At 35.6% G+C, this 17,853-nt stretch overlaps 1 protein-coding gene across 1 annotated transcript in view; it reads left to right on the plus strand.

The window, feature by feature from the left end:
* KLHL1 (kelch-like family member 1) overlaps positions 1–17,853 on the plus strand; it is a 378,971-nt gene that overhangs the window by 134,491 nt on the left and 226,627 nt on the right. The window contains exon 2 of the mRNA XM_005871702.2: positions 6,936–7,118. Coding sequence (XP_005871764.1) covers positions 6,936–7,118 — 183 coding nt within the window. The remainder of the gene's footprint in view (positions 1–6,935; positions 7,119–17,853) is intronic.

Genomic DNA, 17,853 nt, shown 5'->3' on the forward strand with positions numbered 1-17,853 from the left:
GTGCACGAATTTCGTGCACTGGGCTACTAGTCTATATATATAAAAGCCCAGCAACTGAATGGCGGAACCACCAGAAGGACCTGTCGACCAGTTCTGTGACATGCACTGACCACAAGGGGGCAGACACTCAACTCCAGCGCTGCCCCCTGGTGATCAGTGCACTCCCACAGTGGGGAGCGCTGCTCGGTTGACTGGGATGAGCAGTGCTCCCACAGTGGGAGCAGCTGCTCTGAGGGTGGGTCCACAGCCACTCGGCTGACAAGGATGAGTGGTGCTCCTTCATAGGGCCAATCCCTGCAGGCCACAACCCCCACCAGTTCATGAATCCATTCCCTGGGCCTCTAGTATTTTTATAACTTAAGGTAAATATTTATTTAATGGAAACATAATATAATGAGACATACATTGCCTGCAATGTCCACTAAATTTGCAGGACTAAAAAAAACCAGCTATTTTTTCAGTTAAATAAAAGTATCTTTTACTATACTTAGGTCTTGCTCAAGGACTATCTATGGGTAATTCTTTATTTGATAATATAAACATGCTCCTTATATTCTTTTCTCAAAACAAGAGCTAACTCATCACTCAAGAGAAACAGAACTGCTTGCAAATTTATTTTGCTATTTTAGTTCTACTCTTACTCACAGACATTAAAGAAATTATAATAAAGCTGGGATCTAGTATTAGGGATCATTTTGTAGTATGTTTATTGTATCCTTTAGTATTTTCAAAATGTACATAAATGCATTACCAGAGAATGCAAGAGAGTATATATTCTGGTTATAGTAGTTATGTTTGCTTTTTTTCTCTCTCTTTTTCTCCTGAGTTCTGGAATTTTTTCAATATTCAACAATCACAATTCATGCAAACATTTATCCTCTTCATGTTAGGCACTCTGTTACTATAAATTCCTTTACCAAAAACATATTTGTGTTCTATTAAACAAATAAACAAAGCAAATCATAATACGTTAATATTGGTACTTGGTCCAGACCATCATTTCATAAAATATTCTTCACTCATTTATTTAATAAATAGATGTTATATTCCTAAAATATTCTACAAGCCATCAATGTATTTAAACCATACTTGTAATTAGCATGTCAGAGTAACAACACTTCCTCCCATTCAAGCTATGAGGATTAAAAGAAATCTTTTCTGAAAGAAGTTATATTTAAACTGATCTCTGAGGTTTAAAGCAAGTTATCCATAAGAATGTCCAATGTGTTGTAAAAATCACAGAAAAAGAAAAATATGTGTATGAAATCTCTAGAAGAAAGATGTGATGTTCCAGAAACTGGAATTATTTAGTTTGGCTAGAATTAAAAATTGATTGAAAGGGTATTAAAAGTTGAAAAAGTTCTGAATCATATAAGAAATAACACATGATATGGAATTGGAACCAGGAAGGCTGAGGCCTGATTGGCAATAGTCAGAATTTATGATGTAATAGCTTTAGATTGGCACATAGGTGAGTGTCTTAAAGTGCAAACAGATGAATAACTATTGGTTTTTATAGCTTTTTAAAAGTTAATTCACAGTCTTACCTTCTACAAGTAACTATTTCCTGATGCAAGACCTAAATCATTTCTTCCTAATCTCAACATGTTTAGCGCAAGAATAGGAAAACATGCTTCATCTCCAAATTGTTTGGTACAGGGAAAGTAAATGATGTTTAGTCCTCAATTGTTTAAACCAGAAACAGGAAAGTATGTTGGTCAGTTCTCAGTAATTAAGGTAATAAATTAAAATGAAAGCTAAACTAAATCACAAGAAAAAATACTAGTGCACTTGGCCAAAGCAATTTTATTAGATGGGTGGTTGGGGAAGTAAAACTGAAATGTATTGAAGAGTATTCAGAGAATCAGGAGTTAATATAATGAGTGCATACCACACTTGAAAAACAGCTGGTTGTACAAGAAAATAGAGAGGAATCACCATGGCTTGAGTAGTTCATGAGGTCAAGAAAACATTTTATTAATTTTATTGTTTTATATATCTTAGTTTGGGGGAACCTTAAGCAAGTTTAAATTCTGATGCGACGAGATCATATTGAACTTTTTAAATTACATTTCTTGTAAGTTGAAGATTTATGTTATTGAGTGGCAATAACAATGTCATATTATATGAATATTACAGTGTCACATTATACCATCTGAGAGATTCTTAGATTAGAAAGCGACCGTATGGTTAAATTAATGAAGATATAAAAATTAGACAATAATAGAAATAATCCAATGTCAGATTTTACTTAGTACTTACAGGACCCACTGTAAAGATCTAACCTATTTCCTAAAATTTTAAGGTCCCATGTGTTGAACTAATAAGGGTGGAATGTGATAGGAAGAATTTTAAATAATGAACCTCAGCATAAAAACCATTAGTGTTCTGATGTGAAAACTCCTTTTCAAATCCTGAGGTCAAAGGTTAAGGACAACTCAATCCTGAGATCAGGAAATGATTTATGAGGAAATGTGCACGCACTGTGACAATGGCTTTATGGGGAGAAAATCAAGTCAAATCTCTGACAGATCAACCAGTCTTCAAGGAAAGTGACTTATTTTCAGTTATAATATAGAGAAACTCAAAGCATAAGAAATGTAAGGGGAAAAAATTTAGGATTGAACATGAACTCTGAAAAGAAATAGTTTGAAAGCCAATTTCTAGCTCTCTGTTCTTTTAAGATTTATTCTTTCGAATTACTTTTAATATTTTCAGAAAAGCCCATATTATAGCCAATATTTATTAGGGTAACTAGATTCCATAAAAGGAGGTGCTGCCTGACAGGTGTGGCTCATTGGTTGAGCATCAACCTATGAAACAGGAGGTCATGGTTGGATTCCCAGTAGGAGGCGTATAGGAGGCAGCTGATCAATAATTCTCTCTCATCATTGATGTTTCTATCTCTCCCTCCCTCTCCCTTCCTCTCAGAAATCAATAAAAATATATTTTAAAAAGTAAATAAAATAAAAGACGGTGCTATCTTGACAGCAATTAGCTTTTAGACTGTTAGTACTGTCAAATTCTATGTCCTGTTCATGTTATATCTATGGTCTCAACCAAACTCTAAAAATGTATTATTCTATTTTTCCCCTATTTGTGCTAATATTTCACCCAACAGAAATTGGGTAACTTGAAAAAAAAAGTATATTGAAGTATTATCTTGGTAACATTTCCCAGGTATAAAACTCTTAGTGAGGTGTAAAATTTTCTGCCCTAGGTATGTTATGTGCCTTGTAAGAGAGGAACATAAAGATCTGAATGGATCCTTTATCCCTAATCTCCTTTAAACAAGTCTGGAGCTACTCTTCAGGGCAGTCTCTAATATCTTGGTTTTTAGACCTTATTCATGAAATCTGGTACCAGACAAGAAATAACAGATCTCAATGGGACAGTTTTAATCTATTTGGCAATTGATACCCCCGACTTGATTCTCCTTAGTTCCCTGAGAACCAATAATAATATGTTCATTCTAGATTTTTAAATGCATCCTGCAGAGCTTTTTGTGACTTTTCTATTCAATGTGTTCATCTGTGGGAGAATTCTGCTGCTCTTATTGCATATGCCTGAACCTACATCCCTAAAATATATGCTGGGAAATGACCATACACTGGGGTTATAATATATAAACTTATGAAAAGCAAACATATGGTACTGAAAAAATTCTATTAGTTTTAAAAATTTAAGGAGAAAGTTGTAAAGTATGATGAAAATAACCATATCGTGTAGACAGATATTGTAGATATCAGAGGACACACATATTTTCAATGAATTTAAATTTAAAACTTGTCTGTAGTTTTTTTGGATAGCTATGTACACAAATTTTTAAAAATAATGTGTTATACATTTTCCTTATCTAGCTCTAATGGACTTCATTTATTTTTCCCTTGTTATATTACACTGGCAAGGACCTCCAGAAAACTGTTGAATAAAAGCAGTATGAATGGATTTCATTTTCAAACTCAAGGAGAAAGGGTTTCCATTAAATATGATGCTTTCTATCTGAATGAATTAGGTGGCTTTATATGACTAAAATGTGCACCTTAATTAAATCCAACTTACTTGTGATGCATTATCAACTATATATTTGACACTTTTTTATATATACACTAGAGGCCCAGTGCATGAAATTCATGCATGGGTAGGGCCAATCTGTGGGGCGAATTGCGGGGCGATCGGGGGGGTGGGAGAGACCCTGCTGGCACCTGCCTTGGCTGGCCTGGGGCCTGCGGGCTGGGGGCAGCTCTTGCATTGAGCGTCTGCCCCCTGGTGGTCAGTGTGCATCATAGCAACTGGTCATTCCACCGGTCATTCCGCTGTTTGGTAAATTTGCATATTAGGCTTTTATTATATAGGATATCTTTTTTCATGTACATTTCTGTATTTGATTGCTAATATTTGGTTTAGGATGTTTGCAAATATATTTAGGACAGAGAATGACCATTAATTTTCCTTCCTTGTAACAACCTTTTTAGGTTTTGCATCCATGTTATATTTGCCTCATTTAATGAATTGGGGACAAGTTCTTTTTCTGTTCTTTGGCAAGTTCTAAGAAAGAGGGATTTTTGTTTGCTTTGTTGTTACTGTTTATTGCTTTGGTTTTATTATGATGTGTAGTTTTCTTCATTTTATCTTGGAATTTGTGTCTTTAATACATTTTTCACAACTTTTGATCATTCTTTCTTCAAATGACATTTGGCTCATCATGCTTCTCCCCTACTTTTACAGTTATAATTATATGAATATTATAATTTCATACCATGTTTTATGTTTCTGAAAATACTTTTTTAGCTTTTTATCTCAATATTTTAGTTTAAATATTTTTAGATCACTTTGTCTTCTTCATATGCATCCAGACTGCAAATTCATTCATCTTCCAAAATCTCAAGTTATAGCATTATATTTTCTTATTTATTTCCATTTGATTTTTTCATATAACATAATGTGCTATGAAAACCTTCAGCTTGTCACCTATACTAAAATATATTAATGACAGCTATCTTCACATCTATTAAGTAAGTAATTATGACCCATCCAGAGATTCCTGCAGCACCTGGGAGCCTGTTTCTATTCTCTGTTAATTCTCCCTAGGTCCTGTTTCTTTATAGGCCTGCTATTCTTTTTCTTTAATGGCAAGCATCATATATGTGCAAAAGAAATCATAGAGTCCAGATGAGGTTATCTTTTCCTAAAAAGAATCTATTTTGACTGTTTTCTGACATTTAGATTAGAAAATTACCACATTGCAATTAGAGATTTTACTGATCTAAATCTAAGTTTCAGTCTCTGTATTATCTTATCTTTTTCTAGTTTCCTTAACCCCTAGGATACGGCCCTTAAGAAGTCTAGGTGCGAGCCTGTGTATTTATCACAGTCCCTTTTCCCTGTTGGTCCTTAAATTCAGATGTTTATTTTTCAAGCTCTGCTTAACTCCTCCGCTTTCTATAAGCCATTTTCTGTTGTCTAGCATGGCTTAGGAATCAGCAAATACCTCCAGAGAAAACATGATTCCCCATGACAGCCTTACCTAATCTTCCCTCCTTTATGCCCGCCTCCCTGCCCCCTTTACCTTTCTGGCTAACTTTGGAACCCACAATTCCAATAATCATTATTTCCTCCAAACCTCATGACACTAACAAAAGTTGTGCTTAGCTGCTACATTATATTGCTGCTTATAATTAGTAAATACCTAGGGGATGGGGCCAGCACAGACTAATGAGCTGACTTCCATGAATACGCCTTTACTAGAGGATCTTGGCCCTTCATGGCATAGCTGCTTTAGTAGCTATTATTAAACACAAATAATTATTTTGATATTATATGTAACTTTATTTCTGGTGTTCTTGGTGAAGGATCTAGTCAGCTACAAGTTATTGCATTGTAATTGGAAGCAGAATATTCCATATTACCCTCTATCTTGAAATAAGCCATTTCATTATTATTCATTACTCTTGATGGCTGTGGTGGGCACATCATACATCTAAGGATACTAAAATGTCTTCATCACGGAACAGTCTACTATATTAATAGATGAAGTAGCCATACTTAAGTATCATGGGCTTTTTGAAATCCTGAAGTTTGTTACTTATGATTAAAACATAAGTAACTGAAGTAATACATTCTGTATTATTGCATATTTTTGTTTAACCAGTTAGGTACAGAATATGAAACAGTAATTTATAATTTATTATTAATCTTTTATGAACCATATTTCATAATTTCTCATAATAAAATTCACCTATTTCTGTCAGGTAACATTTACCATACCTCACAAGAATCATCATTTAAAATAGTATACTAAGATGATCTACCTCAATATCAAATGGAAAAAAGTAATATCGTATTAGTAATTAATTTTAGACTAGGCATGTTTGTATTTTACTATGTGTGGGACTTTTTCAGGTTTACTAACTTTATGTTATTATAAATACAGATAACCTATCTTTTAAGTCTTTTTAAAGACAAAAAGGCAGATAATTTATAATTTATTTACTGCTTCCTGAAGAAAACATTTAACCCAAAATAGATTTTTTTGTTGTTGTTTTGTTAATCTTCACCAGAAGATAATTTTCCATTGATTTTTAGGGAGAGTAGAAGAGAGAGGGAAAGACAGAGAGAAACATCGATGTGAGAGAAGCATATCGATTGGTTGCCTCCTGCAAGAGCCCTGATCAGGGATCAGGCCGGGGAGGAGCCTGCAACCAAAGTATGTGCCCCTGACAGGAATCGAACCCGGGACCCTTTGGTCCTCAGGCCAACACTCTATCCACTAAGCCAAACCAGCTAGGGTCAAAACGAATTTTTTTAACATATTAATAATGAAGAAGATAAAGAGAGAGTCATTGATTTTCTTCGTACATTTTTAAAACTCTGAATGTAGTTCTGGACAATTTGTGGGCCTTATAAACACCAACAATTTTGTGTGTGGTTTGCAGGTTGTCAGCAACTAGCCATTCATTGACACCTCAAAGTGATTTGGACTCCAGCAGCTCTGAAGAATTCTATCAGGCCGTTCACCATGCTGAGCAAACCTTCAGGAAAATGGAAAGTTACTTGAAACAACAGCAGCTCTGTGATGTCATCCTGATTGTAGGGAACCGCAAGATACCTGCACACAGGTATAGTAATCTGTCTTTATTGTAAACATGTATTTATGCATTTAAAAGTGATAGTCTGGTAGATAGATTACAAACTTTCATGATTAGAGAATTAAGAATTCATATTTCTAAGAAAGCTTGGGTATTTTTCTTTTGTTTTTATTTATTTCTTTCAGTAATCTTTTAAAGAAATAAAGCAAATATAAGCAGTTCAAAAATACAACTTTTGCCCTAGCGGGTTTGGCTCAGTGGATAGAGCATCAGCCTGCAGCCTGAAGACCAAAGGGTCCTGGCAATTGATGTGTTTCTCTCACATTGATGTTTCTTTCTGTCTTTCCCTCTCTCTTCCACTCTCCTTAAAAGTCAATGGAAAAATATCCTAGGGTGAGTATTAACAACAACAAAAATACAACTTCCTTTAACTGGTTGATAAATGCTCTGTTTTATATGATTCACAATTATATTGAGTGGAAATTAATCTTAATGTAGTATATATTTCTAAGATCTGAAATGAGATATGCTTTTATGATTGACTTTTTGAAAGGAAGTAAGATTACCTTGGGTACATATTATTTGTTTCAACTAGGAAATTCAAAGTATTTCATATTGGGCTTTTATTATATAGGCTAATTGATAATTTCAAGTTTCATGAACTAGACATCTGATTATCTTGTGCCATATTGATTTGCTATCAGTTTACCTATTAAAATTCATTACATTTAATGTTGGTATTTTACTCAATTTTTTTAAATGAAAAAATAATTTTAGTTTAATATTGATACTGATTATTTTAAGTAGTTGAATATATAGACGAAGAGCCTTAGATAACCTTGACATATCATTTAATACTATTCATACTAATGATTTAATAGAAAAGGTAAATTACCTACATACAAAAATATTTTAGTGTACTTCTCTTCCTTGTGATTTTTAACTTAAGTTGTATTATCTAGATAATATATGCATATAAATGTGGATTATTGAAAGGATTCCTGAAAAAGAAGGCTCTATTTCTACCCTGGTAACAATATTAAAATGTGGACACTGACTTTGAACTAATACACTAAAACTAGATAGGCATAACATAGGAAGGAACAATTGACATTGAAGAAGTTATATAAATCATGTGGGATTCAATCTGTAAGCAAACTATGGCAATAATATAGTATTCACAATTATTTTTCAAATATTTTTATGATATCACATTAATAGTCATTATTATTGAGAGATTTAAGTAGCAATATGTGTGGAAAATATGCAGGTTATCCTAAGCTACAACCTAACTAGCATTTAGATAAAAATTATATTATTAAATGTATTCTTAATTTAAGTGTTACTAAATTTTCTCCATTTAACTTATAAGTTAAATTAAATAATTATATATATTTAAGAATATAGACGTACTCAATCAATTCAAAAGTATATTAGCACATCAAATGCTCATTATTTTTTTAAAAGAGAGAAGTGTTTAATATAATTCATATAATTTATCTTATAGTCTTCTATTGTTAGTAATATAATATTTGTCATTTGAAGTATTTTTAACCAATACATTGATAAATTCTTCCATATTATATTCTACATTGGTTTCTTTATTACTCTTTTTATCTAGGTTGTTATATTATTTTTAAATAATTTGTTTAATTATACAAGTTGTATTATAATAATTTTGATTATTAGGAAGTAAAATTGCTTCTTGGTTTCAATTACTTTAAAACATCTTAACAATGTATTTCTTTTATACATATTATCAACATTTAAATATTTCATATATTTATCACATATTAAATAAATTGTGTTATTATCAATTATCTACATTGTCTTCAAGTGAGGAAAAAAATTAGCCTAAGACTATCTGCTAAATTAATTAAAATAAATAATTATATTTACACCATGCTTTAAAACTTAACACTATTTATTTTACAAGTAATTTACATACTTACGATTCTAAGTTGAATGTGCATATATTAACAAAGATGTGGGAAATATTTATGGGGCACCTAAAAAAAAAGCACTATTTTCAGTAACAGCAGGTACATTGTACCCCCTTATGTATACTTTTGTACAATGAACTGATTATAATTAATGCAAAATTAGCTTTTTGCTTTAACCAAATAATCATTTTAGTAATAGTAATAAACTAATGGACTCTTACGTTATTCAATTATATTTTAATTAATGCACAAATTATAATTTTGCCCAAATTGTCTTTGGGCAAAATTATAATTGGTGATGCAGTCATCAGCACTGAAAGGTTTTGGTCTATTATAATTTTAAATAAGGAAAAAAAATAATTTGCATTAAGATCTACTGCTCTTTCAAGAAAGGCACTGCAAGCTGATGTCATAAGCACTCACTAAATAGTCATCCATAAAGATCATGTATATTTAATTTCATATAAATATTTCATCATTCAAAACTTTCAAATACATTTCTATTTAAGTTAATAGATTATGAGCATTGAAGGGCTCTTCATAAAATATTTTGTTTGATGCTAGTTATATTGTATATATATTTTTATCTGATGTAGATCACAATTATCAATGTATTTATGAAATACTATGTCTATATAGATACATTAGATTATTGTTAGGCATATTTAAAAGTAGGTTCACTCTGAAAGGCTAATAATCATAAAAATGGCACATTAATATATTCTTAGAATGAAAAGCAATCATAATTCTGAATTTATTTGTGCTTTAAGTCCTCAGAGAAATTTGAAAATAAATATAGACTTCTCAGACCAGCTGGTGTAGCTCAGTGGTTGAGCATCCACCTATGAACCAGGAGGTCACAATTCGATTCCAGGTTGGGGCACATGCCCAGGTTGTGGGCTCGATCCCCCATAGGGGCCATGTAGGAGATGGCCAATCAATGATTCTCTCTCATCATTGATGTTTCTATCTCTTTCTTCCTTTCTGAAATCAATAAAAATATATTTAACAAAATAAAATATAGACTTTTCATAAATAGCCCAGAATAATTGATTATCAGCAAATGAACAAAACACTTGAATGTAAATTTCTGAGTACTAAATACAGAGGATATTTTGATAGGTAGGCTGCCTGTAATCAGGGATGTCAGGTTTGAAAATTAGACTGACAAGGTCAATATTAAAAATTGGACTGTTGAATTTTTAAAGGTAAGAGAAGAGATTTTTCAGGGCCTACTCTGTTATAATGTAGCTAGAAGCACAGTGAATGAATTTGTGCATGGGTGGGGTCCCTCTTGGTGGCCTGGAGGGATTGGGCCGAAACCCGCAGTCCAACTCCTACATGCTGCTCCAGCTCATCCCAGCCCCTGCTGCAAGCTCGCACCCAGTCATTCCTGATTGGGAGAGGCTCGCGCTGTCATAGCAGTGCTCACCAGCCATGAGCCCTGCATCTGGCACCCACCCGAGGGGAGTGGCCTGTGGGATCCAGCTGAAACTGGCTCTCTGACATCCCCCAAGGGGTTCCAGGCAAGAGGGTACAGGCAGGCCAGGCCAAGGGACCCCACTGGTGCACAATTGGGCCAGAGAGGGACCATGGGAGGGCTTCAGGGCATGTCTGGCACCATCTCGTTCAGTCCCAATCAGCCAGACCCCAGCAGCAATCTAAACTACCATTCAAAGCATCTGCCCCCTGGTAGTCAGTGCACATCATGGTGACTGGTAGAGCAGTTGACTGTTTTCCCCCTGGTGGTCAGTGCACGTGAGAGTGATCAGTTGAGCGGCGTTAGCATATCATTAGCATATTATGCTTTGATTGGTTGAACAGTCAATTGGTCACAGGATAACTGGACACTTAGCATATTAGGCTTTTATTATATAGGACTAGAGGCCCGGTGCATGAAATTTGTGCACTCGGCAGGGGGGTGGGTCATTTTGCCCAGCCCGCGCCCTCTCGCAGTCTGGGAGCTCCGCGATTGATTGCCCCGCAGAGAGAGACCCCACCCACTGCCATCAGCTGGGTAGCCTGGGCCTCCCTCTGTGGGGCATTTGAGGGGCGATGGCAGGGGCCCCCGAACTATCACATTGCACCTGCCCATGGCAGCGGCAGTCAGTGCTGAGTCACCATAGCACCCGCAACTCAGGAGGGACTGAGAAGTCAGCAGTTCAGCCTGCTCGCCAGTCCCCGCCCACCTGAGCCTGCTGCACGTGCAGCCTGGCATTTGGACGTCTGTTTGGTCGTTTTGAACCTTATGCACCCTGGCTCTTTATATATTAGACTAGATGGTATACAATGATATAGGATTTAGCTTATGAACATTTGTTTCTCCCTTTAGTCATTATTAAGAGTAAGTGCATTGAAAATATGTGAGAAATTCTTAAATAACTAACATCCTTTGACTTGGAAATAATGTCATTTATAATTTTATGTGCGTAGAAAGAGTGTGAAAGGATATAAAACATACTGTTAACAAAAGCTTAATCCTGGGGAGTAGGGCTCCTAGACAGGATAAAGGAGGCACTAACATGTTTTAGAAATGTATAAGCTGGCTGGTATGACTCAGTTGGTTTGGCATTGTCCTATGTACCCAAAGGTTGCCAGTTCAATTCCAGGGTTGCAGACTTGATCCAGGTATGGGCCATGCAAGAGGCAGCCAGTGTTTTTCTCCTCCCTCCCTCTCCCTCTCCCTCTTTCTAAAAAGAAAAGAAAAAAGAAAGAAAATAAAAGAGATATATAAGCATATACAGGGTGTCCCAAAAAATGTATTCACACTTTGAATAATTAAAAGGCAGTGTTTATCAATATACATTTCATTTTCAAAATGTAATAGAATCAGCTGTTAAAGTATGTACATTTTTTTAACATTTTAAAATGAGCATTATTTTTGTTGCTAACCCTCACTTGAGGATACTTTTTCCATTGATTTTTAGAGAGAATATAAGGGAGGGGAAGAGACACAGAGAGAAACATTGATGTGAAAGAGACATATTGATTGGTTGTTTCCCACACCCACTTGGATGGGACCCAGGACTGAGCCTGCAACTGAGGTACCTGCCCTTAACTGGAATCAGGAATGGAATCTGCAACCCTTCAGTCCTCAGGCCGATGCTCAAACCACTGAGCAAACCGGCTAGGACAAGAATGAGGAGTGGTAATTGAAATAATGTATTTAGAAACACTTAAAACATTACATATAGCAAAAAATATTTTATAAGTAAGTTAGATATGAATACTCAGGTGTAGGCAAGTAGGTCTGTTTCTCTGTACTCAGGGAAAGCTTACTAATAAAGACCATATTTGATGGCCGAGGAATAACTCATTTCTTCCATTTTATTAAATGCAACATTCACCCAGGTATCTCAATCAGCTTGATAGTTTATAATAGCTTTGTACCAATTTCAGAAAAACAAAACAAAAAAAGGCTCCATTGGCCCCAGGCAATACCCACAGCTCCAGCAGCACCCAAGGCCCCCGGATCCCTGTGGCTTTCGTGGACCCAGGCTCCCAGCACCTCCAAGGGTTGGTCTGCTTTCATGATTCAAGAAGGTTCCTGTGGCCCCAAGTTCCCAATAGGACCCCTGAAACCCTGAAGGCAGGCAACCTCCAACAAACCCAGGCTCTAGTTGACTAGGCCCAACAGGGCCAACTACTACACACCCCAGCTTTTGTTCCACCCTGCACCAGGCCAGCTCCCACATCCCCAGACCCCCATAGACCTAGAGTAGAGGTTGGTTCCCACAGAGATGGGCTTTATGCTTATCTCAGCACCATATCTTCTTTAGCAGAACACATCTTCAGGCTGGACCCCCAAACTCTCAGGTCATGGACTGACTGGGAGACCCCAAGCTCCAGGTTATCCCAGCGCCATGCCAGCCACAATGACTCCAGCCTACAGTCAAAATCCTATGAAATCAGGTTCCCAGAACATCCCAACACCAATCCAGACCCTGTAAACCTAGATGCCAGGCCCAACCCAGTAGTCCCTTGTGCCTGGCTGCCCTCTGTTGATTTAGGACAGTGATGGTGAACCTTTTGAGCTCAGCGTGTCAGCATTTTGAAAAACCCTAACTTAACTCTGGTGCCGTGTCACATGTAGAAGTTTTTTGATATTTGCAACCATAGTAAAACAAAGACTTATATTTTTGATATTTATTTTATATATTTAAATGCCATTTAATAAAGAAAAATCAACCAAAAAATGAGCTTGCGTGTCACCTCTGACACGCGTGTCATAGGTTTGCCATCACTGATCTAGGACCTAAGTCTGCACATGCAGACCCAAGTCCCAGGCCAGTCACCTCTGACTCAAGGGCCTGACTCACCCCAATGATCCTAGGCTCCAGGTCTACCCATGCAGAGTCAGGCACTAGGCTGGTCCTTAGCACCAAGCTCCAAGACTGCCACCTTCTGACCAGACACCAGACTTGTCCATCCAAAGACTCCAGCAGGAAGCCTGCTTTCAGACATCACCAAATGGTCCTCCCAGAATCCCTGGATAGGCTGACAGGTGAAGAGCTTTGACTGCTCAAGCCAATCTGTAAGAATGGGAAATGCACCTACTTCCTTAAAGGTACAGATACCATCCCAAGGCCACAAGGATCATGAGCTGAGAGTACTGTACCACTTAGATCTGCCTTATAAGAAATGCTGAAAGGTGTTCTTTAAGCGGAAATGAAAGTAGTCTAATTAGTAACACAAAAACATGAAAGTGTAAAACATATTAGTAAAGCTAAGTATTTAGACAAATTCAGAATAATCTAATCCTGTAGTATGATGGTGCATTAATCACTTAAGTCTAGTATAGAGATTAGAGGACAAGTGTTCAAAGCAAATAAAGCTATAATTAGTTGATGGATACACAGTATAAAGAAGGTATATTGTGACATCAAAACATAAAATATGGGGAGAGGAATTAAAAGGTAGAGTTTTTCTACATGATTGAAGTTAAGTTGTTATCAGCTTAAAATAGACTTATATTTATAGAATGTGTTTTGTAAGTCTCATGGTAACCACAAAAACAAAAGCCTACAGTAGGTACACAAAAGAAAACAGAAGGGAATCAAAACATAGAACTATAGAAAATAATCAATTTACAAAGAAATACAGCAAGAGAGGAAGAAAAGAACAAGGGAACTGCAAAACAGCCAGAAAACAGTAAGATGGCATTATAACTTCTTACCTATTAACAATTACTCTAAAGATAATTGGATCAAATTCTCCAATCAAAAGATGCAGGGTGGCTGAATGGATTTTAAAATATGACCCAACTATATGCTGTCTACTAGAAAAAGACTCATTTCAGCTTTAAAGACACACATAGTCACAAAGTAAAGGAATGGAAAAAGATATTCAAAGCAAATGGAAACCAAAAGAGATTCAGGGTAGCTACACTTATATCAGGCAAAATAGACTTTAAGGCAAAGAAGTAACAGGAGACAAAGATAATCATTATATCTTAATAATGGGGTCAATTTATTAACAGGACATAATCATTGTAAATAAATATTGTGGTAATCATTCCATAATATATAAATATTTCAAATCATCATACTGTATGCCTTAAACTTACATATGATACATGTCAATATCTGAATAAAAGTTGAGGAAAACAAAGATAAGAGAAACTAAAGAGATAAGATAAACTAAAAAGCACTTGTTTTCCATCATTTACATATCATTTACTGTCCTCCTTAAGCCTACCATTGATACTCAGCAATACATAAAACATATTTTCCTTTCATGAATTAAAAGAAATCTTTGCCAAACATATAGCATTGGTTTCGACGCTGTTGGTGATGCAAAAGGACATAAAACATGATACCTTTCATCAAGAAGTTTTCAATAATCTTGAGAAGGAAAAAATAACCCATAGAACAATTAAGGAAATTATTATAGTTGCAAATAACCTCAACTGAAATATATGGTTTTGATTCCAAGGGCAAGAGATAATCAAATAAGGAAATGAGTAACATATGTAACATATGCTACTCATTTCCTTATTTGGTTTGATTGAGTATTATGAAATTTTTTCAGATAAATTATATTTGAGTTCAGACAGGAAAAATAGGTATGCTATTTTATAGTGAGAATAATGTGGGGAAAAAGAAGCAAATAATTTTTATTTATGAAAATTATGAGGCACTAGCTTAGTGAAAGTAGAGTAGTTTGTAGAAAATACTGCAAAATCAATTCATAAAAGTGGGACGAAAGTGATTATGATAGATCTTGAAAACCAGTAGAGATGTTTGTATTTGAAATTATGTGTATAATGGGAAACTCATGTAAGTTCTTGAAGAAGGGAGTGACATAATTAAGTCAATAATAATAATAATAATGTTAGTTAACACTTACTGTATTGAATTTGTCAGGTTCTGATTAAAGTGCTTTACATATACTATCCCATTTTGGCCTGAAAGGGAAGGAAATCCTTATTTTCTTTATTTTTCTAAGAAAATAGAAAACTAAGAAATGGAGATATTAAGACATTCACCATTTAATTCATACATTGTGAAAATAGAATTCAATCCCAGGCAGTCTGGCTACAGAAGTAGTATATTAACAACTACAATACTCTGCCTGTCATATTTTACAAAGATAGCCCTGAAAAATGTTCCAGCTTTAGAAAATGCACAAAAGATGAGCACTGCAAAAGAGTTTATGTAGAGTTCATCTAGGCATGAAATAGGACTATGTAAATACCAAGAAAGAGATCAACTGAGAAATATTTTGAAGACTACTTCTCAGTGTTATAGGTCAGATTTCCTGAAAGCAGACTAGGAGACTGCAATTCACATGACATGGTTTATTTAAGGAGTGTCCTCAGAAGAAAGGAAGCAGCATAGGGCAGAGGAAGAAGCAGATAAGGGATGTGGTCTTTGCTAGAGCCTTGTTCATCTTTAGCTCCCAAGAAGCTTTGGAGCATGACTTGCTGCAGAGCCAGTCATACCCCAAGGTAAAGAGGTGGTATTTTTATACCTGGATTCTAATAGTCAATACCATTGAGCCACCCACAGGTGAAGAACACATAAATTTCCAGAGGGCAGCTCCTATTGGGCCATGTGTGATTCTAGAGAAAGGGTAACTAGGAGCAGTTAGGTGCTAGCATCACTAGCCCAGGGCACATCACGTGCCTCATAAAGGGGGTCTAGGCAGGGCAAACACAAAGTCCAGTACAAAAGGAAAGATGGATTTTGTGTCTTATTTGATATAAGTAATGGAGGAGGAGACACAAATAATACTTTTATAGTATCTACTCTGAAAAATTCAATGTATTTGTGGTACACCAATTAGAGCCAGGGAAGTATAAATGAAAGAAAACCTCACAGGGAAGACAGTTAATTTAGGGCATAGCGAAATGCCACTGGGATATCTGGTGAGAAGTTTTTATAGGATTCCAGACACAAGGCTAGATTTAAAACTACCATAACAGTAACAATTAAGGCCATGGTTAGAAATGATTCTGAAACAATGAGTGTTAAGGCAAATATGTAGAATCCTCATTCAAAACCTAGAGCAATGAAAGGGTCAAGAATAAGAGTAGGAAGAGAAGTCAGTGAATCAGAGGTAAGCTGAGATAAGAAAGTCTGCACTCCCCTCGCTAAAATGGAGACTTAAAGATGGAGTGGGAGGTCAACAATGTCAAGTACCACAATAAATTGGAGTGGACTAAGAAAAGTTTAATAGATTTTGAAGGAAATACATTTATGGTGACCTCAATAAGAGATTTTCCAGAGTGGCTACATTAATCCACTTATGTATGCATTTTTGGCTCCTGCTTTTCTTGCATTAATAGGAGCTATATATGCACATATAAAGATATTACTTTCTGTTTTTCATTACATCCCTCTTCTAAAATCTAATGCAAATTTTATGTTCACTAAATCTAAATGCATTATAAAGTTTTCTGCACTTCTCTTACTGAGTTAGCAGTATTTTGTATGTTACAGTTTTGGAGATTTTAAGTAATTATTTAAGGTTGAATTATCTAGGTCTCATAATAATTGTCTTTATATGGATGTGGCCCTGTTATAAACCAAGACTATATGAGTAAGATTAAAACGGTTAATTTTTTCTCAATATATCTCTTATGCACTAGGAGAGATATAGATCCCTCTGGTTTATTACAGTTTGTTTTCATATTACATAATATTATATTTAGTTCTTTTGATAAAACTGATCATTTAACACTGATTTATCTAATTGGTATATAATAAATATTTGAAGATAACTGTGTCTTATTTTTTTTAAAGTTACCATACATAATGCTAAAAAAAATCCCTGTAAAATATGTAGGAATCAACCAGAGTACACAAGACAATTTTAGGGAAAACATTAAAATATAAATCAGACAAAACATCCTGAATACCTGGAGAGATATTTTATATTTTTGTATTGGATTACGTTATGTGGTAAATGTACCAACTATCTATTTATATAAAAACCCTGGGTGTAATGCATCATGACTGAGGCTCGACCAACCGGAAGAAAGTCAGCCCTGCAGGGGTCATCTTGGAAACAGCTGCGCCCTCCCCAAGCTCTTTCCCACGAGGGTGAGGTTTCAGGCAGGAACCGGCCCTCGGAGCATGGAGGCATATCTCTTTTTTTAAAAATATATATTTTGTTGATTTTTGACAGAGAGGAAGGGAGAGGGACAGAGAGCTAGAAACATCAGTGAGAGAGAAACATCGATCAGCTGCCTCCTGCACACCTCCCACTGGGGATGTGCCTGCAACCAAGGTACACGCCCTTGACCGGAATCAAACCTGGGACCTTTCAGTTCGAAGGCCGACGCTCTATCCACTGAGCCAAACCGGTCAGGGCAAGAG

Source organism: Myotis brandtii, unplaced genomic scaffold (genome assembly GCF_000412655.1).
Source record: "Myotis brandtii unplaced genomic scaffold, ASM41265v1 scaffold353, whole genome shotgun sequence".
Taxonomy (NCBI): Eukaryota; Metazoa; Chordata; class Mammalia; order Chiroptera; family Vespertilionidae; genus Myotis; species Myotis brandtii.